Genomic DNA, 27,967 nt, shown 5'->3' with positions numbered 1-27,967 from the left:
CCCCACTTGGCTGTTACTGAGTTTCTGCTGTGGGGGATGTTCTGGGATTGCTGCTACTTAGTACCAAGGTGCAAAGGGGGAAACCCATTTCCCCAAAAGAAGCGAACAAACACACAAAACCCAAACTTTCCTACTAAGCCTCAGATCACACTGCACTATATTTAAGTGCATATTTGTTAGCTTACATGCTCCCAGGATTTTTGGCAAGTTTCTTATTCACTATTATGTGGGATCATTAACTCCTTACTTCGGGGCCATGTACTACATTAAAAAAACAACAACAAACTATTTTCTGCTGAATAGAGCATCTTATTTAGAAGACCTTTGGTTAAGTATTGCTGGGCAATTTGTGGGACAAAGGACACTCAGTTTTATGAAATCTTTGCGGAAATGGATCTGTCATAGTCATCGCCTGTGTTGGAATATAGTAAGTGCTCAATAACTATGTATAAAGGTCAACTCCATGCCCTCATGAATTTCAAGTTTTCCCTAGTAGGCTGATTGACCAGTGATTTTTATTCAGGTTCCTCTGGGGCTTGAATCAATACTGGTACCTATAAAACAGCCTGAGATGAGCAAAATGATCCATTATCACCGGATGCTAATCTGAAGTGGAGTGTATTGTTTAGTGAGAAGGGCAGGCGATTATAGGTGAAGACTACTTGAAGGCAGCCGAGCATCCTCCTGGTTGCTATGCAACCCCAGACAAGTCCCTCGTCTTACCTGGCCTCTCTAACCTCACCTGTTTCCTCATCTAGGAAATACTTACAACACACTGTCAGGCAGTCAACAAGCATTTACGAAATACCCACAGGGCACAAAGCAATAAACTTACTGCTTATTTAAGCCAGGAAATAAAGCTAAAGCATAGCAGAGGATTAGCCCAAATACCTGGGCAAATGAGGCACAAGTAGAAGTATTAGGCTCTGAAATCCTCCGGCGATTGTGGCCCTATGCAGTTGAGGCTTTGGGGCATTTTAAAATTAGTATCTGAATACTGACTTTAGTCAGAATGTGTGTGTGTGTTGGTTTTCTATTGCTGCTATAAATAAATCATCTCAAATTTAGTGGCTTGAAACAACACAAATTTATGATCTCACAGTTCAGAATCTTAGAAGTCCAGATGAGCTGAAATCAAGTGGGGCTGTGTTGTGTTCTGGAAGCTCTGGTGGAGAACTTGTTCCTTGTCCCCTCTGGCTTTAAGAGACTGCCCACATTTCTTGGCTTGTGGCCCCTTCTTCCATCTTCCAAGGTAGCCATGTCAGGCGTCTCTTTCATACTCCCATCTCTTCTGCCTCTCTCCTCTATTCATGAAGGATCTTAGTGATCACATTGGACCCACCAGACAATACAGGATAATCTCCGAATCTCAAGGTCAGCTGATTAGCAACCTTAATTCCATCTGTCACCTTAATTCCCCTTTGCCATATAGCCTGACATAGTCACATGTTTTCAGGATTAGGACATGGGCATCTTTGGGGGGGCATTATTCTGCCTTCCACAGTGTGTGTTTGTGAGTAATTACTTATCTATCAAGAGCAATGGTGGGTTATGAATTTTGTGATTATAGCTCAGGGAACTGTATAAGACTATTACCATCAGAGCTTTATATTTTAAGGACATAAAATACTAACCCTACAATCAAAAACAACCCTGGCATTTATAACATGACTTATGGTTTGCAAAGCACTTTGACATGTATATTTTTTTATTAGACCCTCGTAACTACGTTGCAGGGCAGATAAAGAAGGCAGTGTTATCTCTGATTTATAGATGAGTAAACTGAGGCACAGAGGGATTTCCTTAAAGCCACAAAATCTGATTCAAACCCAGGTATGCAGAGTTCTAGTCCCGTGTTCTTTCTATTACCCATACCGCAAAGCCCTCATGGCATGTGTCGTATCAACATATATTGCCCAAAGAAGTAGTAAGAGATCTTGTTTCTAACCTACGAAAGGAAAAACAGATGTGAGGTTGTTCAGAAACTTAAAGAACACAAAGCCTGCTTCCCACGGAGCTGAGGAGATTCTCTCCCCAACGGTTCAGAGCTGATCCCCGATCCGTGCTGGGGGCAGTGACACAATAACGGACGGAGAGGACAGGAGGAACAGCTCGTACGGGCAGAGTAACCGTCGCCCTAAGGTACAGCAGAGAGATGTGCCTACCTCACGTCCATAGTTAAAAGGAATTGCTCACTTTACGGTTCAGGGCTTTTTGTTTTCATTTTTTTGTAGGAATAAAAGAATGAACCCGTAGGAGACCTGTAGCTTGTGTGCACATTGGCGACCCTATAGATAAACACAGATAGCCAGAGAGGTGGAGGAGTTTTGTTAAAATCTTGCATGCCTGTTTTCTATTTTATTTTCCAAAAAGGTACATCATTTTTTAAAAAAGATTTTATTTATTTGAGAGAGAGAATGAGCAGGGGGAGAGGCAGAGAGACAAGCAGACTCCCCACTGAGTAGTAGCCCCAACGTGGGGCTTGATCCCAAGACCCTGGGATCACTACCTGAGTTGAAGGCAGATGCTTAACCCACAGAGCCACCCAGGTGCCCCGAGGCACATCATTTTAATGGAAAATCCAAAATCAGAAACTTGTTCATTTTAACCTTGATCTCACAGATTTGTTCTGTTTCATGCCCTAAAAAAAGAAAAGGAATGATTCTTGTATCCCGCTAAAGGGATGTGCTGATGATTTAGTGAAATGTGGTGGTTCCTGATGACTGGGTTAGGCGCACAGCTAGGGCCAGTCCACAGAGACCGTGTGGGGTCATTATCTCCCACTCTATTTAAAGGCTGCCCACTGCAGCCTTTCCAAGTCAGGTATTACTCTTTCCCTCCTAGTCACCTCTGAAGACACCTCTCAAGGTGAGACACTAACAGAAGCTGCAAAGTCACAATCCCCTGCTGGCAGTGCCCAACAAAGGTGCGTGGTCCATCCTGGCTGAGCAGTATCCTGATGCAGCATCCTCTGGAGGGCAGACCTTCCAAGCCCCAGAACCCCAAATGCTCACGGTGCATGACACCTCGAGATGTGACTCTAATGGGTAAGCTAGCGAACGATAAGAAAGCTAGTCCCTGGTATAACACAGGAAAATACATAAATGTAAATGCATAAAGGGAAGTCGAGTGTGACTCCCTACCTTAATTGCCTAACACAATTCCCACTAGATGCATAAATTATAGTTCCTATTAACAGCACTATGAATAATAATCAGTTTACTTTCTGACTTGTATCTAAATATACTTTCTATATGATTTCATCTTTTATTCAGCTGTTTAAAAGCAGAACATCTAATTACAGTTCCTATTAGTCAACATTAATTTTTTTTTTTATTTTTGCTATGGAGCATGTGTGATGACTGATTTTCTAAAAAGAGAATTCTTCAGCATATGGAACAAATCGTGTTATTATTAATGCATTCCCAAATGACGCTGCATTTCAATTCCCTTAATTATTTAGTCATTGCTGATTATGTCTTTTTACAATTCATTATCTCATTTCTTGCCATGTGGGCATTTTATTCATTAAGTGTCAAAATGAAGGGTTTGACCTAAAAAAAAAAAAAAAAAAGATAATCAGGAAATACTGGCATATTTTTAAAAGTCTGTTTCCCTTCTTCAACATTTTCATGCCATGTGATAACACACTCTAAACAACAAGTATTTCAAGGACATCTTAGGTAGCAATGCTGATCTGTGTACTATGACAGCCGTGTTGGCCCAGGTTGGAGGGGCATCGAGGAGGGGAGGCTGTGCAGTTGCTTACCGGAGACATCTCTAAAGATTAGAACGTACCAGTTCCAACTATAGCTCAATCACACTGCGATGTTCTCATTTTAAACAAAGATACTATTTGTGTGAGTGGACTGTTGTACTAGTTTTATTCCAAAGCTAAAATGATCTTTTAAAAATAGCTCTTTAAGTAGTGCCGGGAAACACAGGGTAAGAAACATTTACTAAATTGAAGGAGAACTCGCTCTTTTACTTAAAAAAATTTTTAAAGATTTTATTTATTTATTTGACAGAGAGAGACACAGCGAGAGAGGGAACACAAGCAGGGGGAGTGGGAGAGGGAGAAGCAGGCTTCCCGTGGAGCAGGGAGCCCGATGTGGGACTCGATCCCAGGACCCTGGGATCATGACCTGAGCAGAAGGCAGACGCTTAACAACTGAGCCACCCAGGTGCCCCGAGAACTTGCTCTTAATAAGAATTAATTTTGTCCTCTGGCTGGTCCCACTGAAGTTACAAAACCAGACTCTGACTGGGACTATTTAATAAGGCCTGGGCACTCTGACCTTCATGCAGATGTTGGCTCATGACTTCGGTGAGGTCTGTGTACCCTGAGACCAAATTCATTGTAGACATTTAAAAAAAGGCAAGGGGAAACTAAGAAAGGATTAAGAAGGCTGAGGATGTGAGAAAATCAGAGGAGAAAATACTTATTTCTACCTGGCTAAGGCCTCTGTCTACCTGAGATGTCAGATTTTCTCAACAAAACTGCTTTGTTTGTAACCTAGATGGTAGATACTACAAATAGCATAGAACAAAATGGTAAACCTCTTATTAAGTGTGCCTTCTAGCTAAACATGTACCTCCTGATCATGCTAAAATCGAGTACTACTGAACAAGATGTGAAAGGGAACTCATTTTCCTTTTTTGATTTAGAACAAACAAATGCCATACAATCAAAGGAGGGTGCATCTAGGCAAGACAAAGCCTGCAATAGATGGGCTCAAAGAGAGTATTACTCATCTGAGGCTCAGAAAGAGAATTTCTTTGGAGAAAGATCCTGTAATACTGTGATGCTTTTCTCCCCCATCTGAAGGGTGGGGGGAGAAGGGAGCTAGTTCTTCCTCACCTCAACCTAAGTGAAAGGGCTTTCATACACACACCCGTGCACACATCAACAGACCTCAGAGGACTTCATGTTTGCTTTGGGTGCTTGGGGATACCTAACTTAAGCCTGCAAAAATCATCAGGGGAGCAACGAATGGCTGACATAGCGGCACAGAAGGCTCTGTCACATGTGGACTGAACTTTGACCTACAGGGAGACAAGACATACACTGGATGCAGAAGCTGGGTTGGGCAAGAACATGGAGAGAAGAGGCAGTCATATGGAAGACGGAAAGAGGCACTACCCTCATCAAAGGAGCTACAGGTAGACATTCACAGTGAGGAAAAATCTTTTTGGAACCGTTAAAGCACCCCACAAAGAACCAGTGCTCTTTCCCACAGAGAGAGACCCGCCAACTCCACAGAGCACCAGTGCCAGTTCCTAGGGACAGCCAAGTATGACTTCTTGGGCCCTTAGCACTTTCTTGTCACCCTAGCTCTAGCCCTGGAGGAGCCAGAAAGCCCAGCTGAAAAAAGGAACAATGCAAGCCAGTGATAGAGAAGGAATACCTATGTCCCTCCTTCCCTCCTAGGATTCTAGCCTGTAGGAAGCCCAACCAAGTTGGGGGAAGGAAATCTTTAACTTTAAATGAGTTCAGAGCTTTTTTTTTTTTTTAAGATTTTATTTATTTATTTGACCGAGAGAGACACAGCGAGAGAGGGAACACAAGCAGGGGGAGTGGGAGAGGGAGAAGCAGGCTTCCCGCGGAGCAGAGAGCCCGATGCGGGCTCGATCCCAGGACCCTGGGATCATGACATGAGCCGAAGGCAGACGCTCAACGACTGAGCCACCCAGGCGCCCCAAATTCAGAGCTTTGATGAGGCCCTATAGCTGGGCATTTTAATTACTGAAATGAGTTTTGTTGTTTTTTTTTTTTTTTGTCACTAAGAGTTACTGGAGGACTTTTGAATCATCTAATAGTGTCCGGGAAACTAGTGAGATTTCATTTAAGGGCAGGAGAAGAAGTAGCCTATGAAAAGGATTTCAAGAGACCCTGTGATCAGAACCTTTTGGGCTTTATGTTTGCATCCTGTTGAGTACTCCTTAGATGTAACAGTTGCATTTTTTTTTTTTTTTTACTGTGGTTAAAAAATATATATATATATCTATATATATAACATAAAATGCATCATTTCAACCCATTTTTAAGTATACTGTTCAGTGGTATTTACATTCATATTGTTGTGTAACCACCATCCATCCACAAAACCTTTTCATCTTTCCAAACTAAAGTTCTATTTCCATTAAATAATATGTAATAGTTGCATTTTAAAGAGGAAATAAAAGAACTCAGCATAAGGCCTGGCTCTTGGCCTTGGGATTTATTACATGCTTTTGTTGCTATTTTACTTTCATTTTTTCCATTTCTGATGCTCTTATTTGTGTGTGTGTAGATCTGAGTTTCAGACCACATCATAGTCCTTCTGCTTATGAATTTCCTTTAATATTTCTTGTAAAGTAGGTCTGCTGGTAATGAATTCCCACATTTTTTTGTTGGTCTACAAAATTCTTTATTTCTCTTTAACTTTTAAGGAATATTTTTGCTGAGAATTCTGGGCTGACAGATTTTTTCTTCTTTCACCACTTCAAAGATATCACTCCATTGTCTTATTGCTTGCCTGGCCACTGATGAGAAGTCTTCCGTCATTCTCGTCTGAGTTCCTCTGTTGGTAATGTGTCTTTTTTCTCTGGCTGGCTGCCTTCAAGATTTTCTCTTTGTCTTTGGTCTTTAGCAGTTCGAATATGATATACCTTGGGGCGTGTGTTGGTATTTATACTGCTAGGCATTCTTTGAGCCTGAGCTTCTGGGATATGTGGGTTGGGGGGGTCTGTTGCTAATTCTGAAAATTCTTGGCCATTATTTGTTTTGTCTTGTTCTCTTTTCTTCCCCCTCCTCAGATTCCAATTACATGAATATTTCACCATTTACTATTATCCTACAGAGCTTAGATGCTCTGCTCTGTTTTTTTCTTACATTTTTATCTCTTTGTTTTCATTTTGAGTAATTTCTATTGACTTATCTTCATACTCTTTGATTCTTCCCTCAACTGTGTCCAGTCTACTGACAAACCCATCAAAGGCATTTTACATCTCTCTGTGTTTTCCATTTCCCCATTTTTTCATGTGGCTTTCTCTCTTATAGTTCCTGTCTCCCCAGTGAAATTACCTATGATTCTGCATGCATGATTTTGGATTCCTATCAGAGGTAAAAACTAACTTCATAATTTTAGATGCCTCTTCCTTCAGAGCCACTAATGTATTAATTGTAGCCATTTAAGTTCTAATGTCTGTGTCACATTGGATTCTGATTCTGATGACTGCTTTGTCCCTTCAGACTGTGCTTTTTTGAAGCCCTTCATTGGTCTCCTAAGTTTGTGTTGAAAGCCATACATGTTGTATAGGGCAGCAGACTCTGAGGTAAGTATGTTCTGTGCTTGCAGATGAGAACGCCTTTCCCTCTGTTAGGTCTTTAGTGTGAAGGTTTGTGTTCATCTAGTCAGGAGTTGGTATGGTTATGAAGTTTGCGCTCTGCTTGGCTATGAATCTCCCCACTTGACTTTGGGTCTTCCCTATGCATGGCTCTTCCAGTTGTATCCCACTCTTATTTTTACTCAATCCTTGCTGGTGTGGTGGTTGGAGAATTGGGGAGGGAAGATGGACTCTGATGTTTTGATTAAGACTTGGTTTCAGGTAGGCACCGAGAACAGGAGTCTTGGTGGTGTAGCCTCCTCCAGAAGCAATGTTAGGTAGCACATGTTCCTGTGCCTTCCCCAGGGGTAGAGCTGTTTGTTTTCTCTTCACCAGGTACAGTGGGTCTCCCCTAGGGACGTCAGGATGCATTTTGGTTGTCCTTCCTCCTGGAGATTAAGGCTTTTGTTTCTTAGGAATGAGAGGGAGAGGGGTCTGAGATTCAGTTTCAGAGGTGGGTGCCATTCCCCTGCCCCACCAGGGGATCCACCAGAAGGGCTGCAGTTTTGTGCCCTTCTTCCCACAGATGAAGGTTTCCAAGCAGTCGGAGAGATAGAGGAGTTGGGTGTATATGGCCTTGGCTGGTGTCCCATATGAACCAATGCTCAGGTCCCATTTCTTCCTGAAGGTGCCTGGCTCTCATCACATTTCAGGTTGTTTGCCCTATGATGTCAGTTCTTTCATGGGTTAAATAGTTTCTCTAGCTTTTTTCTTGTTTTGAGTGAAGCAGTGCTTCCTCCAGCTCTCTATCTTCTTTCTGTAGCTCTGAGCTGAACATTACTGCTATTCATAGCACTTTACCATGTTGTGTGCAATCCTTAATCTTCTTTGAGCTACACAACCAACCTGGGTCAAGCACATGTTACTGCTGCCACAGGCAGACAAGACAATCGGCTAGAAAACTTACTATTTACTATGCTGAATATGGATGGCCAGTTCTTCATCGTCAAGTACTGATAGGTATCATTATAAACTCCTACTTCACTCAAGAGTAGATTCTTATCAGAGGTAATACTAAGTTTATAATTTTAGATGCTTCTGAGTTCCCATGAAGCCATGAATTTTCTATATGTAAAATTCTAGCTCTTATTCATTTCTGGACCCTAGAAATTCTCTGGCTTTCTTAATAGTAAGAACTCAAGGCACTGAATACAATTTAACAAGTAATATGTCCCATACTTGAAAGTATATAAGATGCCTTTAAATATTGAATAAGTCCATTTTTTCATGAAGTTAGATTTTCAATAAACCATTCAAAAGCATTTATTGAGATGATTGCTGGGTGCTACGAAATCAAACGGAAATGTAGGCAATCTCATTCTAATTGAAATTAAGTCTGTACATCACTGAAAAATATTGAAAAGAAATAATCCTTCATACATGGTATAAAAATGCCAACCCACTTTCCTTCTCATGTCTTCTTTTAAGGGTCTATATAAAAGCCGAGGATTTTCTGAACCCACCCCTTTGAAGACTTCCACTATTTTAATTCATTGTCCTTTCAAGTCCAAGTAGATTTCTGAGTTTTACATTGCTCTCCTTAGTTGTGTAAGTATATGTGGAAAGGATTGATATTTAAATAGGAGGGTTCTGTGTCATTTGCCAGCTATTCCAAGCAATGTACCAAGTGTATTTCAGTGTGAAAATACTGCTACAAGTTAGAAGTTATGCATGATTTTTAATCCTTTGTGAGCTCTCAAAAGGAATCTTCAGGAACATAGTAGACTAGAACACATATTATAAACATTACTTTACCTGGGTAATCTGATTTATAATGAGGCATACTTAGTAAAACCATATATGTGTAATAGCAACTTATAGGCACAAGTTGACATAGTTTTATAATCAACCAAAAAGGCAAAGAAATTTAAATAAGCACTTGAACCGTGCTTAACGAGACAAAAAGCTACCAACCACCTATCAAACTAGTGTTCCACCAGGGGGCGCAGTCTGCATTTATTCCCTTTGCAGCCACTTTACTTAGTATATGCACCTGAACGGTTGTATAAAAAACTCTATTTCTGTAAAGTGATTTATAATGTCCCACTGGCTTTTGACTTTATTCCAAGCTTTACTGTTTGTCAATCAAATTCAGTGATTTCCAACACTTTTGTTTTCCTATAAATGCTGAGTTTTAAAGAAACTGTAAACAGACTTTAGGGGAGTCTGCTGCTAATCCTAGGTCCATCTTTTCCTATAGCCAGGAATCCTTTAGAAAGCAATTGTTTCTTAGCAGTAAAGATAATTGCACAAGTATTCTACAGCTAGATACTCTAGATGGAAATTTCTTTAAGTAAACCTCGTCTCTAATGAATTTGAAAATACTCGATTATCCTAACAACAAGGAAACCAGCAGCTAACAGTCATCAGTTCCAAAATAAAATGTTTATTTCAATCACAGATTTACAAAATTGGTTTACCTCCAGAATTGCATTTGATGAACGAAAATATTTTGTTAGACGCTGACTCACTAAGATGTGTGTATTCACAAATTTACCCAGCAAGAGATGTTACAACCATATCAAATAGTGAGTGAGAACAATAGCTTTTTTTTTTTCCTGGGCAAAATGTACACTGTCTTGAAACCTACATTAGCGCAGTGTTACCCAGCCATTTGGTGGCAGAGCTGTTGTTGAACGCAGGAGTATCTGATGCAAAAGCTCAAGCTCCAGGACAACTCACACCCGGGCTTCTGTCCCTTGGAGCTCTTGGTATCTCTGGACTCCACATCTTTACCCACCCCTCTCCTGGGGGAGGAGGACAGCACTGAGTGTTGCTTGCTCTTACGAGGGGTAAGATGGCAGAAGGTGTCAGTAACGTACAGCTCCACACAAGGCAGTGTATAACACAGGCTGATGCGAAAGACCCATTTTCTCAGTAACAGACATACTACTCAGTGACTAGCTTCCACATGAATACACACTCGAGCTCACTCCGTAAGGAACTATCAGTGGTATTTCCATGCGCACGGCACCTCTCTCATGCCACTCGGCATGTACCGATCCTCAATCTAACTGCTGCCAGACGCCTTGCAGCTTCTCGCCACTGGGGCAACAACTGCAGCCGTCATGCATCCCTTTGTTTCCTTGAGGCTGTAAGAAAGAGGTGGTACGATGCAAGAGTTCTGATGTACCCTCACAAGAAGAACTGGCTCAGTCTTACGTTCTGAAAATATTCAGAGTTTTGAAAAAATTGCACTGTGTTTATGAGCTTGGGCTCAGGGGACCTGAGTTTGAACCCTAACCCTGTCTCTTAATTGCTCTCTACGTCTCCATTGCCTCTCCTGTAAAATGGGGATGACATCATATAGGGTTACTGTGAGGATTAAAAGAGGTAATAGATGTGAAGGGCACAGTTAGCCATCAATATATGTTAAGCAATGCCATTATGATACTTTCCTATGCTTTAAGTCGCGTAGTTTGCTCTAGTCTAAGGAGCCAATTCAAATCCCTGCGCCTTAAAGATAGGGAGGCTATGAGGCAATATTGATTTGATTAGCTTGTCTTCATTTTCAGTGATAAAGGTCCAGCACACATCCTGCAAGCTTTCCCAGTGCTCCTAAGATGTTGGGGGCGGGGAGAGGGAAGGGGATGGGAATGCATTTTTAAAATGTTAAAATCAAAATTACTGCTCATCTGATTTCCTAAACATTTGTTCTAATTCACCAAATATTTTGCTCACTGCCTTATCTTTCCTTCCTCTATTTGCATGTGCTTCGCTTTTGATGTGGCACACACTTTAAAAATACATTATTAAGCAGACAAGCACGTCACCCCTGGAGCTAGCACTCTGTCCCCTGCTTATTCTCAACCAATCTCCTTTTGTGTTCTTTTGTGCTGAAGTGATTAATCATTTCAACTATTCAAGGGTTGCTGACGATCTTTCTAGATGATGCCAGCTACGATGACCCCTCCTCCCCCACCATCCACACCGTTTTAAACATGTTAGGAATCTGCTTTGGAGTCTTTATTCATGTCACAGTGGGCTCCTCATTTCACACAAGAATAACTAGTGAACCTCCAAAAGAACTCTGTGTTCATTTCTCATCTTTTTCCAGAGTCTGGGGTTGGATGTGTGTGGAGAGGTTGGTGAGAGAAGTCAGTGGAATAAAACAAGGAAACAGGAAGTTAAGAAGTCAGAATGATAAATGCTTATTTTGCAGACTAGAGGAGACATTTTTCTCTCACTGGTTGGAGAGAACCTGTTGCACCTCATTGTTTGTGTAATATCATCTTTTTCATCGCATGTGGCTGGATTTTCTCAAGCCTCCCCCCCTTTGCCTCTTTCTAGTTATTTGCAATGGAATTTTCAAATGGCTTTTGTAGTTCAAGTTGAGTATCAGATTCACCAGGGTCTCAATCTGTAATTTGGTTAGAAAGAAGCAGCTGAAGTAGGTTTTCAGGGATTGGTCATTTTTTAGAAGCCACTACTAATATTTTTAGCTAACTTTAAAGGTTCTATTTTGAAAAGCCTATTCTTCACTCCCCACCCCACCCCTCGCTATACACCATTAAACTGAATTCAAAAACATGTTTTAAAAATTGGCCCAAAATACTGTTAGGCCACAAGTTATTGCCAGGGAAGGGAAGACTAAAATGATTCATAAAGGAAATATGCAGATACAAGTATTTCAATAATGTTAAATGAATTAATATAGAATCCCAGGGTAATTTAAAAAGAAATATGTACTTTACATACAGAATTAATCTATATTTGAGACTATTAAAAAGATATTTACAAGTAGCTGAGGATAGAGTTTTAAATTATTGCATAATACATCAATTATAAGCATGCTGATCTTAAGATTTTTAATCACATTTCAGAGGCCTAATCAATGTTCATAGATACTTTGTTTAAAAAAATAACATAAAATCTTTAATATTTTTAATTCCACAGAACCACAGACGTCTAATTATTTAGAATTACAATGCAAAAATAAGGCACTAAAATAAAAACATTATACTGAAGAATCTGTAATAATAAACAGGTCACAACTTCTGCGATGTCCTAAGAAATTCCGGGCAGAGAGAAAGATACCCATTTGCACAAATAGGCACATCTTTTTAGTGGGAGGAGAGACAGAAGGAAGGTACATTAAAGAAAATAAATCCCCTACTGTTAGAATATGACAATTGTTCTCAAAGCTAATAACTGGAGAGACAGGCAGTGGTGCGCCTTTCCTGATTTATCATCAGAAACTGAAATTGTTTAGGAAAGCAGTATTTGGTAGAGGGCTGGTCTCCGGAGAGTGGAGGTGTGAGCAGTGGTACCGAACATAGCATTTCTCCAGAACTGCTGAGGTCGAAGTGGAGCCAGGAATGGAGCTATGTGCAAACGGGACGACACGCCATGTGCAAAACCTAGTTAGTGTGGGGGGCTAAAGAATGCTGACACTAGGGTACCTATTCAGAAATTATGGGCTGTGTGGATAGCTTTCAAAATCAGAACAAAATAAGATGCCTGTAAGTATGGGAGCATGTTCTAAAATTTATGCAAAATGTCTGAGTTCCAACCCCTACATTTAAAAAATACTTACACTGCATTGCATCCAACCAACATAAAAACAAAGGAATTGCACCACTACAAATCACATTTCTCAGAACTATAGGACAACATATAAATGAAATGGAAAGGGGAATGGAGGTTTCTACGTTTTTTCAGGTTATGCTGATCTAAATAATTATGAATATAAGGACTACAGAAAATGTAGATTAATATCTAGATAGATGGTCTAATTTTTCAAGGCCCTTATCTCTTTAATCTGCAAATTATCATCTTCTATTTAAGAAATTATTTTTAACTTTCCTATGTGGATACAAATTTGTAGCAAATTTGTAATTTCACACCCCTCAGTTTGAAGAGGTAACAGAAAACACTGTGTGTGGTTTTAATGATAATAAATACAATTTTTAAATGTATGTCTTGAGCTGATCGCTTTTGGGTGGATGTGTTTTAATTGTTCTAAGAACTGCTTTCCACAGAGCATATTAGCAGCGGAAAGAGCTTTGACTTCCAGCCCTTGATGCTATGAGCAGCAAAATGGTAATTAACCAAATTATCCCTGTAAATTTATTATCTTGATTTCTTCAACTTGTACATTACACTCATTATCTATCAAAATGAAAAACTCCATCTCGCGAAAGATAATCAGAACACAAGCGGCAGATAGAAAGGTCTGAGCTCTCCTGACGTGTGAAACACCAGCAAGAGCCGCTGGACTCCTTTTCACTTCCAACCCTCAGGAGTTAGAGGGTGAATTTTCTATCTCTCTTGCATTTGTGCTAATTGTAGGATGTGTCCTAATGCTCCCAGGTCACACAACAGTCTTGGATGTCCTTGGAGAGCTGATGTACTAGGGGGATAGCACCTCAACATTTTTTGTTGCAGTACTGGAAGGACAATAAAGTAGAGAGCAAGAACAGACATTGAGCAAAAGGTCAAAGTCATTCATTCATTATTCTCCATCCATTTATTCAGTATTTATTAAACATTCATTATGTGACAGTCATTTTGATAGTCCCTGGGGATAGATGGTAACAACCTAATGCGGGCAACGAAAGACCATTATGACTCAATATAATAAGTGAAGTGATAAGAATAAAGGGTATCTTTCCTGGGGAATACAGAATAGGAGCATCTAACTCAGACTTGGGAATCAGGACGGCTTCCTGCAGGGAGTGATCTCTCAAGGAAGGTTTGGAAACAGCAGAATTTGGGGTGAGGGGTAGACAGAGCATGAGGTAAGCCCAGAGGCAGAAGTGGAGTATAGAGTGTGAGGGGGACAGTGGGGAAAGATAAGGCTGGAATGCAATGCAGGGCTAGGACTTGTGTGGCTCTCCCAGACCACATCCAGGAATCTGACTCTGTCCTAAACCCAAGGGGAGCCACTGAAATGTTTTTAAAGCACACATGCTTTGGAAAGCTGATACCACCTACATTGGGGGAGCTGGCTAGAGGCAGTCAGTAGGCAGGTGGCCGGGGAGGAGGTCTCTGGAATAATCTAGGTGGGAAAGATGGTGGACTGAATAAGGAGGGTAGCACGGAGATGGAAAGAAGCAGACCTATTTAAGTGAGATTCAGAAGACAGACTGACAGACTTGGTGTGGAACCGAATGTGACGAGTGTGAGGAGGAGAGCCCAATGGCTTGAGCAGCTAGGTGAATGAGGATAATCCATGCTGGAGGCAGAGCCAGCAGGGGTGTGAGATGGCATTAGGGAAAAGGTGTCCATGACACATATAAGTGGAGCAATTGGGGCCCTGGGTGGCTCAGTCGGTTATGCGTCTGACTTTGGCTCAGGTCATGATCTCAGGGTCTTGGGATGGAGCCCCGTGTCAGGCATTCTGCTCAGCGGGGAGGCTGCTTCTCCCTCTTCCTCTGCCCTTCCCCCTGCTAGTGCTCTCTCTCTCAAATAAAGTCTTTTTTAAAAAGTGGAGCCATTCGGGGCAGCTGGATAGATGAGCATGAAACTAAGGAAACAGCTGGGCTCGAGATAACATACTTGCACCCTGCCCCGTCATGGCACAAATGCCTCCAGAAGCTGGAGAAACTGTAGCCTCTAGAAGAAGAGAGAGCTGGGACAGAAGTCCAAGGAATCCCAGCACATCAGGGGTAGTTACAGGAAGAGAGGTGCATGGAGGAGCCCAAGAAGAAATGACCACCCAATGGGAATAAATCCAGGAGGGTGTGGTGAGAGAGGCTAAGGCTCGAGCATTTTGAGGTGGACAGTGCGGGCATCACATGGAATGCCCACCAGGGGATCACGCTGGGAACGGTCTCTGTGCTTAGGAAGAAGCCAGCGTGGAGCGGTGACACTGGTAAAAGTGGTTTCTGGGGAGCACGGGAGGAAGAACCGGACAGCAGTGGGTTGATGGGAAAGTGGAGGTGAAGGCACACGGGGACTCTGGCGGGGGAGTCAATTGAGGAAGGGGAAGGAGCCCCAAGGAGTGCAGCACTGAAGACGCTCTCTTCCGAAGATGGAAAGCATGTGTACACATTTACCCTGAGGACACTACAAGAGATCTAGGCTGGAGGAGACCTGAGAGAGAGGGCACTCACCAGTCCTGAGCTAGTTGCAGTCGTGCATGGGACTCCAACACACAGGCAGAGGGATGAGCCGGAAGTCAGGAAAGAGGGAAGGAGGGGTGCACGAGATTCAGGTAAGTTTCCAGGTCTGTCAGTGGGTCGGAACACAAGAGGTCTGGCAAGACAGAATCTAGGCCTGTTTGGTTCACTGCTGTGCCCCCGGTGCCTAGGACAGAGCCTGGCACAATGGCCAAGGAAGCCAGCAGGCCAGGGTGCACATGCTAACAGCATCTATCTCCTCAGCATCTGGGACAGTGAAGCTCCTGCTGAGGCAGGAAGGAGGTCCAGGTGTCAGAGGTGTGGAGCAAGGGGGATGGCTAGTGGCTAAGCCAGTTCAACCTGGTTCTTGGGGATGAAAAAGTCTTTCTCTGTATAAATCACAGAAACATATACCATATACAGTACAGTATATTTGCAGTATTAGAATTTCATGGGGCAGCAATTAGGAAGAGTGTCTAAAGATTCCCTAGAAGGGGATAATGGGAAACAGCACAGGCCAGCTACCAAGATGATCCTGCCCTGAAACTGGGATTCAACATAAACAAGAGGTCACAACTGGCTGGACGCATAGAAGGGTCCATGATCCAGGCCTCAGAGCTGGCTGCTAGAGAAAAGGTTTCACTGCTCCATCCTGGAAGTCCTGGAGGGACTGAGGGGTGGGGTAGACTCTGAAGGTAGACAAGAGACCAAGCACAATGGTGCCTTGCTAATGGGGTGGAGTGGAGGGCATTAACAGAGGACCCGCCTCAGAGGAAGGTAACGCTCACACATGGCCGTTCCAGCCATAGGCTGAAATTGGCAAGCTTTCTGGGGGGAAAGATGACCGTGCCCTCAGAGAATTTGATGGGGCAGAAACAGTGGTAAGAGGTCTTCAGTGATTTGTACTCAAGGACCTATTTGCAAGGACCAGCTGCCTGAGAGAATTTCTAGGTTAAAGAGAGAAGCAAAAAAAGGTAGGGTAGAGATGAAGAAGGTCACAGGGCCCTTTCTGCTAGAAATTTTCTGATACAAAGGTTACACACCTGTATACAAACACACACAGTCTAAAAATACTTCGGCAAACAAGGAGGATCTTATTTGTCTGCCATGTTAAGTACTAATATCACTTCAGCAAATATTCTAATGTTTTTGTGCTTCTTAATTAGCACTCTAAAATATTCTTTATTAAATGACTTAACATAATCATTCCATAAATAATTACCAGTTTTTATCTCTGGCGTGGTTTTCAAAGTCCAATGAGCACATATGCTTGTATTATACTTAAGTATAGAAATAGGAAAGAGAAAATAAAATTGCATTCGTTCTGTTAGGTAAATTTAGCAAAGGACTTGAAGCAAGTCGAGTGGTCAGCAATATTAGCATTGAAGAGCTGCACTTAAGAGAACCCAAGATTAAAAATAAGTATTTCTTTGGGAATTTATACATTTGAAATATTATCAGATATTATACTCTCATGTGTATTGGTATTTTCTAGAAGTAAAATAAAAACCACACTGCAATCGTAAACTTCATTCATAGATAAAGATAAGAATCTGCATGCTTTGTTCTAGGTGATCCAAGCTTAAGCACTTATTTTTCTGAAAATGAGGCCTCACTGAAATACAAAGAAGCAGAAATCTGTGAGGGTGCTGTGAAAACCTGAGAGGCATGCATGGGTGACAAATATAGTCCAATGGACCACATATGCACCGTCAGGCAGCGACTGTCTCTGCTTCTGTCCCACCCTCCTCCACTCTTGTGTTGCTAGGGGAGGACTCTGCAAGGCACCTTTCACAGGAGCACTGGCATCGAAAGGAATGCATCTCTATTTGCTTTCTTCCCCACATTCTTCCTCTTACTCATTCTATAAGCATCTGTCCCTTCTGAGTGTCTGGCAGGTGTTTTAAACCATGGCATAAATCTACTACTTTCTGAGTTACATTCAATCTCTTATTTCTTTGTTCTGTTGATGCCCCTTGTAAGGCAAGAGCAACAGAAAACTTACAAAATCACGTATTTTTAATCCCTCGGTCCTTTAATGTAATGCTAAGCTTCACCAAGTATCCTCATGAGAAACTGTGAAACTGGGTCTTTGACCTTGCCTGAAGCTCAGCCCTTCATGCATCCTGGCTGGCTGACACACCTCCCGTGTGTATCTCCAAGTCTTTACTAGCCTGGCTATGGTAGGAGGCACATAGCGCCAGGAGCTTCCATGACATCCGGTGGCATTTAGGTTTTGTGAACAGGCCATTTGTGTATCTCCTCTTTTCTTTCAGTCAGCACCTTCAGAGTAAAATAGTGACCAACACCCATGAAAAGATATCAACTGAGGTATCAGAATTCACTCTTGACTGTTAGGGCAGAAAGTACATTCCCATGGACCTTTAGCTACATGGGCTGCTAACATTCCTTTGGTCTTCTATCCCCATGGTTCTGTAAATGCCTTTGTAATTTCTAATGGTATGCATCAGAATGAGACAGGCAAACAAAGAAAGGCAAAGCCATTTGTTCCGGAGCTTCCAGATCTCTGGGGTTCCTTTGGCTATCACCCTCAAAGTCTCTGGGCTCAGAACAGATTCTGAATTAGAGTGGTCTCTTGCCCCACTGCTGTTAGAAATTGAACAGTTCTGGAGGGATCACAAAGTCTACAGAGTATAGCCAAATGGCCCTGGAATGTAGGAGCAGGCCATTGGATACCCCTCACAGGCATGAAGATGCCCTTGGCAAGCAGAGATGGAGTCATTTAAGTAGGGCTTTTGGTTTCAGCCAAAAGGACTAGCATAATAACATCTCTTAAAAATGCATCTATGGTTGTAAAATAAGATATACATTGTTGTATTTCTGTTTCTATCCATTCAGATGACCAAATGCAGAAAGAGAAATGAAAACAAAACACTGCCAGCCAATAGTTCATCTTGGGCAAGACTCGTAGGTTTTGTCTGGCGTATTTCTCTAGGCCTACATTAGGTTTACCCTTGCTCTGATTTTATTTCACTGCAGCAAGTAATGGGATGTATTAATGGAGCTCCTCTGCAGCTCAACCTGGATTGATTTTGCCATTTGTGGGCTTCATTTTGTCACTAATAAAATCTTTACTGTTTGAAACAAATGAAATAATTGATAAAGGAAAGAGCATGAGCTCAAAAAAGCCTGTCTGGTCTGAAGCAGGGGAGATTTGACTGAGGTCCATCTCTGTAAATGACCCGAACAGGTCACTTAAAACAAGTTGTCTCTTTGTTCTCTATAGGCTGGCCAACATATTTTCATTTGGGTTAAGGAGCATGTAGACATTTAAGCACAAGGTTTGTCTTGGCCCACCATGAGGGTCAGAACATGTGAGGGGACCATAATAATGTGCACTTCACATGATGGTGCTTTAAATGCTCTCCTTACTCACAGACCTCCCAGAACCCAACCGAAAATCTTGTCCAGCAGGCTCCTTATCTAGGAGTATCTAGAAAAGGAGTTCCTTTATTTGCTGGAAGTCTGTTCAATTGTACTGTCAGGAAACTGATTTGGGCCCCCAGAATTTAAACAAGTACCAGTTACCCCCTTCCTATCAACAGAAATCCAACTCTATGTAAATATTCACTATAAATATCACATAGGAAATTGGAATTAAATTAGTGACTAAAGGTAAAAACCAAGAAAATAATCTGCTCAGATGTTACCCTGAAATTGTCTCTAACTTCATCCTTTAAGTCCAAACCAGAATCTCCAACACTGGCCTTTTATTAGGAAGGCTCACTATGCTATGAGCAGTGCCCCTCAACACCTGCCATCTAAAGCTGTCTTGCATAAAATTTGTGCATCCTAGATTCTAGCCCTACACAACCCCATTAAGTTGTAAACGGATTTTATTTGCTGAACAAATGTTAATGCCATTCTACGTTAATGAATAATGCTACGAAAAGCACCTAAGTATTACAGCACTGGAACCTTTAAGAATGAAATATGGTATAACTTACAAAACTGTCTGTTACAAACATATGTCAGCCATGAGGGCTCCTAGTTCTTATTGCCCATCTTCATAGAACTCGGTTATAATTTCTCCCTTGGTTAACTGAATTTTGCAATAATACACCGATTTATTAGGTCCCAGGATTAGAATTCTCTGAGTAAGAGTAAAAAATAATTACACTTTAGAATATAATGTAATATTCAAATGACTTGAAAACAGTCACCTCAGCAAAAATAAGAAAGGGGAGAGGAAAAAGAAGTTTAAAGATGAGGTTGATAACATTGGCCATAAAACCTCTGTGAGTTCAAGTGCACAAATGCATGATCTGGCACTTCCGAATCATAAACACGTGGAAATGGGAAACCTCCCTTTCACGGCAAAATGCCTGAGTGGTTTCATTATTGAGCCAGGGGGATTTCTTCATTTAATAAGAAAGCTCAGTAGAGAAGATAGAGAGGGTGCTGGTGCCAGACAGTGCTCGTTAAAATCCCAGCTCTACCACTTTCTAGTTGTGTGACCTTGGGCAAGCAGTGTTTAGATTTCTCTGTCTGTAAAATGGGGATGTTAACAGTCCCTGCCTCATGGGGCATCTGTGATGGCTAAAGGAGCTAATACATGCAAGAAACTGAGAACAGTACCTTATCCGTAATAAGCGTCCCATAAATTCCATAAAATATTCCATCATTTGGTACTTGTTCTTATCTACAGGGTTGTTTGCAAATGGAGAGGCCCTGGATGGAAACCGTGGCCTCTCCTCACAAAAGGTCTCTCGACTCCCTGACTTCATATTCTCAGTCTTCTCTTGTCTGGATGCTGCTCCTTCTACTGCACAGAAACAGCACTCAATAAAGTCACTGATGAGCTTTTTGTTGTCCAGTCCATGGAGTGGTTTTCAATCCTCGTCTCTCTTGTACTCTCAGAAGTCCTGTGCACTGTTGAGCTTGAAACTCTCTTTCCCTGGGTTCTGGGACCTTCCATGGCCACCATTATCCCTCAACTTCCCAAATCACACCCTCTCCCTTTCATTGCTAGTGGATCCTACTCTCCTTCGCCCTTAAATGTTGGAATTTTGGCTCTCATTGCTTCTCTTGTCTCTCTCCAGGCAAGTTTACCCATTTCTATGGTTTTATTACCAACATGCTAATTAGTCCAAAACATTGACCTGCTGCTTAGACCACTGTTCTGAGCCCCAGACCAATGTATACTCATCTATAGTCTCCATGTTTCCTGGACTGTCTCAAAGGTACTTCAAACTCAACATGTCAAAAAATTAATGTATGATTTCATCCCTCCCCCCACTAGCATTTCCCTCGATGTTCCCATGCTTGTGAGTGCCCCACCGAGCATCCCTCATCTGGGCAGCTGCAATAGCCTCTCACTCCTCTCTTCTTCCCTCCTCCCCTCAATCCATTTTGCATAGCAGTCAGAGTAGAGTGTCTAAATGGCCAATCTGATCACATCACTCTGGCTCATATTCCTTCACTGCCCCCCTAAGCTTATCTTGGCCGGGGCTGAGAAGGCACAGCCCTACCTGGCTTGTCCTGCCTGGCTTTTGCCACTACTCTCTAGCTACTCTGGCCTCACTGTCCTTTCTGGGTCCCTAACTAGCCAAATCCTTCCTGTTCCTCTGCCTGCAGCCTCAATATTCTTCTTCTTAGGTCAGTTTCCTATTCATCCTCCAACTATTAGTCCAAATATTGCTTCCTCAGGGAAGCTGTTCTTGACCTAAAATGAGGTCATGTGCCCTATGGTGGGCTCTCATGGAACCCTGAGTACTTATCACAATTAACATTAGACATTTATTTACAAGATTAAAAATGAAACTTAGTATCTATATTCTCCAGCACATGGTTGGTTTCAAGAGGGTCATGTCTGCTTGGCCCACTATTATTTTCCCAGTACCTCCCACATGGAAAGGGCATGCTAACACTTGTTAAGTCAATATCTCAGTTTTCATTATTTTAAGGCACTTTCATGACCTGCTCATTCTCCACCATAAGAGAGAGCCATCACTTTTGTGTGATGGCTCCATGTAACGAGTACCTTGGTGACCTTGACCACATCAGGTTTATCTGAGCTGATCACAAGGGGAGAGAAAGTGATAAGGAAAACTAGGCCCCACAAAGACTATCCATGGGAAGGAACCCAGTGCTAAAAAGGCCAGTAAGTCATGTCTATGATTTAGAGCAAATGGAATCTGTTTGTGAGTTATCACAATGATATTCTTCATTCTCCCTTAGAGGATTCCTTCACTCAATCACTCATTCATTTATTCATTCTACAAAGTCGTGATTCTCAGTTCCAGACATCAGGGCCACGGTATGGGAGGAAGCCCAATATGTGGCAGGTACACAATAAATACCACAGGCTGTAATGGAGAAGGAGCCCCATGCTTGTGTTTGGAGGAGAGGACGTGCTTAGGACAAGAGAGGAAGACAACCCTGGAGAATGGTGTGTGCGAGGCAGGGGACAACCAGGAAAACATTCTGGGCAAAACTGGGAACACTGACATGATCCTCTAGGACCTCCCTCAGTACCAACTACTACTACTAACACGTCAGGCTGACAGGTGAGGGCAGAGAAAAGGCCCACCTGGACACCACCATCACCTCTGTTTCCTCCATTTCCCATTCTGGACCACTCCTCATGGGCTCTGGGAAGACCAGAATTTGGAGAGGGCTCAGCTGTCTTCTGATGAAATCATCATCTCTGTTGCCCTGAACCTTGCATGTGTTTCCAAATCAATTACTGCTTGGTCCAGCCTTTCCCTTTTGTTCCGTGCCTGATTCAAAGTGGGCCATGGTAGCAGCAGCACAGTGGAGTATTAGGGTCAGTATTGGGAAGTAGAAGTGGGACCATGGGGCATAAGGCTTTCATCAGCTCTCCTGAGAAAAAAAGAATGCTTTAAATTCTTGACTGCAGCATTCAGTTGTATTTTAGGTGAATTTTATATTACCTCCACTATATCCTTTTGCTGTGTGAATTGCTCAAGCCCTTATTCAAACTTCAGGCTCTGCCTGGAGTACGGAAAAGAAAGGTCAAATGACAGGTTTTTACCATATCCTCAGAAAAGAGAAGAAAGGATAAGAACGGGTAGGATTTTATAAATTGGGAAACCAAAGAGGGATTGCTATGTTCTGGTATTACCATTTTGCTGACATAAACACCATAACCAATCAAAGGAAGAAGGCTTAAACACTGAATATCTGGACTCCAAACATGAAAGTATGTCAAAAGAGAAACGGGAAAAGTATATTAGCACTTTACACTATTTGTTGTTTACTCTGAAACAAAGCCTCAGGTTAGAGATAACACAGATATAAAATACAATATGTGTTTTATTTAACATATATTAAATGCCAAAAATGAAGCTACCCATTTTGACAACTGTTTTCCATATAAATCTGTGCCAGAAAAACAAAAATCATTATGAACTCAGCAGATCAAATTTCAATTTCTTATTTTGGTCAACTTGAGAGTTAAAGATTTATTTATGAAATAATGCTTTCCAGGAAGCCAAAAAAAAAAAACCAACAAAAAAAAAAACCCTGCCTCTGAAAACAATTTGATGATTAATGCAAATTTAAAAACCAAATAATTATATTACTGTCATTCACTGGCAATTCAAGAAAGAGTGTGTAGGATGTCCAAAAGTTAGAAACATATTAAAATAAAGGTTTTTTCTTTATAGGGAATTGCCATCCCATCTGGTCTAATTTGTCTTGGTGTTTTGCCCAGCATAATATCAGCTCTCTGAGAATGTAAATTATTAGGTTACTCCCCTGAAAAAATATGAGTGAAGAAAAAATATGGGTTGAAGATGACATCCTGATTATAAGTTTGAATACTCAGGAAAACACTAATATGGCAGAAGAGCCCAACCTCAGTAAATCTGGGTGTGAAACTGGTTCACAGAGGGTAGCTACTAGAGATGATGAGGAGGAAAAAGACAGTCTTACAGGGAGTAACAGGCAACACAATAAGATGCAAAACAATATGGAAATAAATTTTCAGACACTGAGTATTACCTCTTTGTCAGAGTGCTTCTGATTCCAATTAAGTTTAGGAGAAAAATAACAAGGCAACCCTTGCCTGACTGGAAAGTATAGACTATTAAAGGATGCTTCTAAATAGGAGGGTGATAAATGGAGGCATCTAAATGTGTGCACAACTGTATTTTTCATCTCAACTCTGTTCTTCTGTCTCCCAGCTGATCACTTTAATAGTGTCACCTCAGCCCATACAAAGGCATCAGGTTGATGGGTAACTCCTAGATTTTGAAAAGAAGCCATGTTTTTGTAAAGTGGCATTTAGGCAACTTCCATGATTGCCCTCAGAAAAGGTAAGCATCAAACAGGAAACAGACAATAGGCGCCTTTGACAATATAGCCACGTGCCTCCTTCTATTTGGAATCTACGTCCAATCAGTTGGTAAGATTTGTAAAAACAAAATGTCCTTACCCGAATTATTTCTTCAACACAGCTGTTTGTGTCTCCAGATCTACTCTCCTGAAAGCAAAGGAGAAAAGAATTAAGTCTGATAGCATAGATTTATGGTTACAAAGAAAAGGGGACACATAAGCTTCTAAACCTGAGTTTGGACTGGGGATGCCTGACGTAGGACTTAGTGATGAGCTCCTTTCCTTAATGGGGTAGCCTGAGTCACAGCTATGACTGCTCCCCTCCCCCCTGCAGCACAGCAGACGGCCAGCCAGGAGCACCGCACACACCTGCGGTTCAGCTCTGGGCCCTCCAATCGCGCCCCTGCTAAGCAGCGCAGGCGCCTAGGAGGACAGCGGCCAACTGGCAGGTGTGAGCTCTCTGTTCCCCCTGGGCTCCATCACCATGTGGAAATGTGGCCTCCGCTGCCAAAGTGGAACCAGTTCACCCACCAAACATGTGCAATGGCTTGGCCGAGTACAATGGTTGCGAAGGCTTAAGTAGAAGCCTGTGCCCACTTTTTAAGTAAAAGTCTGGTAGTTCCACCATCCTCAAAGCCCAGATTTACTGGTTTGATGAGCCGAAAACTGAAAGACCAAAAGGAGAAACATCCTCTCAACAGCCACACAGCATGCTGGGTGTCACACTCCAGAGCCACTTGTTCTGTGACCCACACTGCCCTGTGCTGTGGAGATGTTAAGGGCTCTGAGGAATGGTGGCTTCGGGTCACAGTCAACACTGGGGAGCACTTTCAGTTCCAGAGATTCTGTGTGGTTACCGCTGGTTCCACAGCTCAGAGCGCAGGAAGTGGTATGGTGGGGACATGAAAGCAGCGTCTGCTGGTAGACGTGCCCGCTGTGGTCTGAGGGAGATACGTCCCCTGGCCTTTTACTTCAGTGACGTTGGCCACAACTCAGCATGACATTCGAGAATGAGGCTGTATTCACAATCTTCTCCAAGCCCATTCTCCCATCCTCTTCACAGTTCTCTCTCCACCAGGGAAGCAAATCTGCCCCTTTCCGTGTTTCCTGGTTAATTCCAAGTCACCCCACAGACCACAGGTCAATCATGGCTTCCTCAGAGCAGCCGTCCCTAAGCCTGGAGTTCTCATCCTCAGCAGCATTTACTTCTTCTTCAGAGTACTCACTACATTCAGTACTTAACTCTTTAATGCTATCTCCTCCCTCTAGAACATATGCTCCACAAATTTAGGGGCTCTGTGTCTTTCAGCGGTGCCTCACACAGTCCCGAGTGTGTGCAGTAAATGTTTGCTAGTGGACACTGTATGAAGAAATGAGAGAACCTCCTTCCTATGGTCTCCTGTGAGGACTACCACAATCAGCTTCAGGACTTTGGAATATTGCCAAGGCTCTACCAAAGAAGACACCTTTGCACCCTCCCCACCCTCTTTGCCTGGTGGAAGAGCATTCTGTTTGCAATAGTCTACTCGTCACACTGGGTAAGGGGCCAGGGTGTATGAAGGTATGTGAAGTCTGAAAAGACCCCACACATGATTGAGAAAATTTGTCCAAGTCCCCTGAGGCCCAGAAAGTTTACATGACTCACCCTGCGCCACATAAGAGCAGTGCCTGGACCAGAACACAGGACTCCTGACCCTCAGTCACGCACATTTTCACTTCCAGAAGCTTCCCCCAACCCCAAAGCTGTGCTTTACATATATCTAATCCCTTAGCAAACCTGAGCTCATTTGTCAAAGGTACAAGGTTTATATGGTTTAGGAACTTCTCATGTGTGTGGTAAAATACACGTAATATGAAATTTGCCATTTTAACCATTTTAAAGCGCATAATTTACTGGCACTGAATATAGTCACAGTGCCACCAGTATCTGGTTCTGGAAGTTTTTCATCACCCTGAATGAAGTTCCCATGCCCCTTGAACAGGAACTTCCCATTCTTCTCTCTTCTGAGCCCCTAGTAACCACTAATCTACTTTCCATCTCTATGGATCTTTCTATTCTGCACATTCCATGTAAATGGAATCATACAATATGTGGCCTTTTATGTCTGGCTAGCTGCTTTCACTTAGGATAATGTTTTCAAGGTTCCTCCATGTTATAGCATGTATCATATTTCATTCCTTTTTATGACCAAATAATATTCCACTGTGTGGATATACCACATTTTTTTTTATCCATTCATTAGTTGATGGACATTTTGATACTTCCACTTTGGCTGTCATGATAGTACTTCTATAAGCATCCATGTACAAGTTTTTGTTTGAACGCCTGCTTTCAGTTCTTTGGGGTATATAATTAGGAGTTGAATTAGTGGGTCATATGGCAATTTCTATGCTTAGCTTTTTTTTTTTTTTTTAAAGATTTTATTTATTTATTTGAGACAGAGAGAACGAGAGACAGAGAGCATGAGAGGGAGGAGGGTCAGAGGGAGAAGCAGACTCCCCGCCGAGCAGGGAGCCCGATGCGGGACTCGATCCCGGGACTCCGGCATCATGACCTGAGCCGAAGGCAGTCGCTTAACCAACTGAGCCACCCAGGCGCCCCCCTATGCGTAGCTTTGTTGAGGAATTGCCAAACTGTTTTCCACCCTGGCTGTACTGTTTTACATTCCATCAGCAAGGTTCTAATTTCTCCATATCCTCACAGACACTTGTTATTTTTGGTTTTGCGCTGTTTTGTTTTTGATAGCAGCCATCCTACTGGTGTAAAAATGGTATCTCATTATGGTTTTGCTATGCATTTTCCTAATGACTTTTGATGTTGAGCATCTTCACATGTGTATGTTGGTCATTTGCGTATCTTCTTTGGAAAAATGTCCTTCGCCCACTTTTTAATTGGGTTTTTTGTCTTTTTTATGTTTGTTGTAAGAGTTCTTTATATAGTATGAGCCCTAGACCCTTATTAGATAAGTGATTTGCACATATTTTCTTGCATTCTGTGGGCTGTATATTCACTTTCTTGGTAGTTCATGGATGTACAAAATTTTTAATTTTGATGAAGTCCACTTTATTTTTTTTCTTTGTTCCTTTGCTTTCGGTGTCATATCTAAGAAACCACTGCTAAATCCAAAGTTCTGAGAGATGTGTTCGTGTTCTCTTTTACTACTTTATAGCTTTTTATTAGTTTTTCTATTTAGGTCTTTAATCCATTAGTTTGAGAATTTTTAGGTAAAGTGTATTTCCTTATTATCTGGTAAGTTTTAGTTAAAATAGGAACATTATCTTTGTATAAATTACTCCATGCTGGTCTCATCACTAAAGATTAATAACAAAATGTTTAAGGCACAGCTGTTGCTCAAGGTGCCTGAATACAATATACATGTCTACCCTTATATATCAAGAAAAACAGTGTTAAACAGTATGACAGGATTAGGAGACCCAAACGCTTTTACTAATACTTCATTACCCTTTCCTACATCCATCCCTCCTATTTCCCCAAAAGTTCCAGTTTGGTGACACACATGTCATAAACCCTTCCTCCCATCCCCTCATGCCTTATTTCAGGACTGCTCTAGAAATTCCACCATTCCTTTTTTTTTTTTTTTTTTAAGAGAGCAAGAGGGATGGAGGTCAGGGCAGAGGGAAAAGGAGAAAGAGAATCTTAAGCAGGCTCTGAGCCCAGCGTGGAGCCTGACACAGGCTTGATCTCATGAACCTGAGATTATGACCTGAGCTTAAATCAAGAGTCAGATGCTTAACCAAGTGAGCCACCCAGGTGCCCCTGGAAACTTCAGTATGCTAACACTCTAATCAAATTGGATCAGAGAGCTCTTTTTGGAACTTGCCCCAAACTTACTTCCTTTCCAGGGCAGCCTGAGGCAATAGTCACAAAGGCTGCATGGTAAAGTCTCAGTCAGGTTCAGGCCAGGGCTCAATGGTGTTTAGAACCATCTCCTTTGGAGTTCAGTGGTGGGGATGAGTGGTCTCAATTGGAAAACGTGTCTTCAAACTCACAACCACTTCTCTTACCCTACTTCCAAGTCCCAATTCTTCCCTACCATATAACATACTGGCTGAGCAAATGCTGAGTTCTCATGTACTTTCTATTTTCCACCTTTAAAACAGTCAATCAAGAAAAACTTTACTTCATGTTCACCTGGTAGACTCATTCATGTACACAACATACTAAAAAGATTCTTCAAATTGAACTTTGGGTT

The 27,967-nt window shown here is 42.0% G+C and overlaps 1 protein-coding gene across 3 annotated transcripts in view; it reads right to left on the bottom strand.

Moving 5' to 3' along the window:
- Nucleotides 1–27,967, bottom strand: part of AFF3 (ALF transcription elongation factor 3) — a 564,644-nt gene that overhangs the window by 253,798 nt on the left and 282,879 nt on the right. For all 3 annotated transcript variants that reach the window (XM_081831996.1, XM_081831995.1, XM_081831997.1), the window contains one exon: nucleotides 23,854–23,901. In XM_081831996.1, the coding sequence (XP_081688122.1) occupies nucleotides 23,854–23,901 (48 nt within the window). The remainder of the gene's footprint in view (nucleotides 1–23,853; nucleotides 23,902–27,967) is intronic.

Source organism: Leptonychotes weddellii, chromosome 10, assembly GCF_054177405.1.
Source record: "Leptonychotes weddellii isolate Sample4059 chromosome 10, ASM5417740v2, whole genome shotgun sequence".
NCBI lineage: Eukaryota > Metazoa > Chordata > Mammalia > Carnivora > Phocidae > Leptonychotes > Leptonychotes weddellii.
This window is presented reverse-complemented; position numbering and strand designations above follow the sequence as displayed.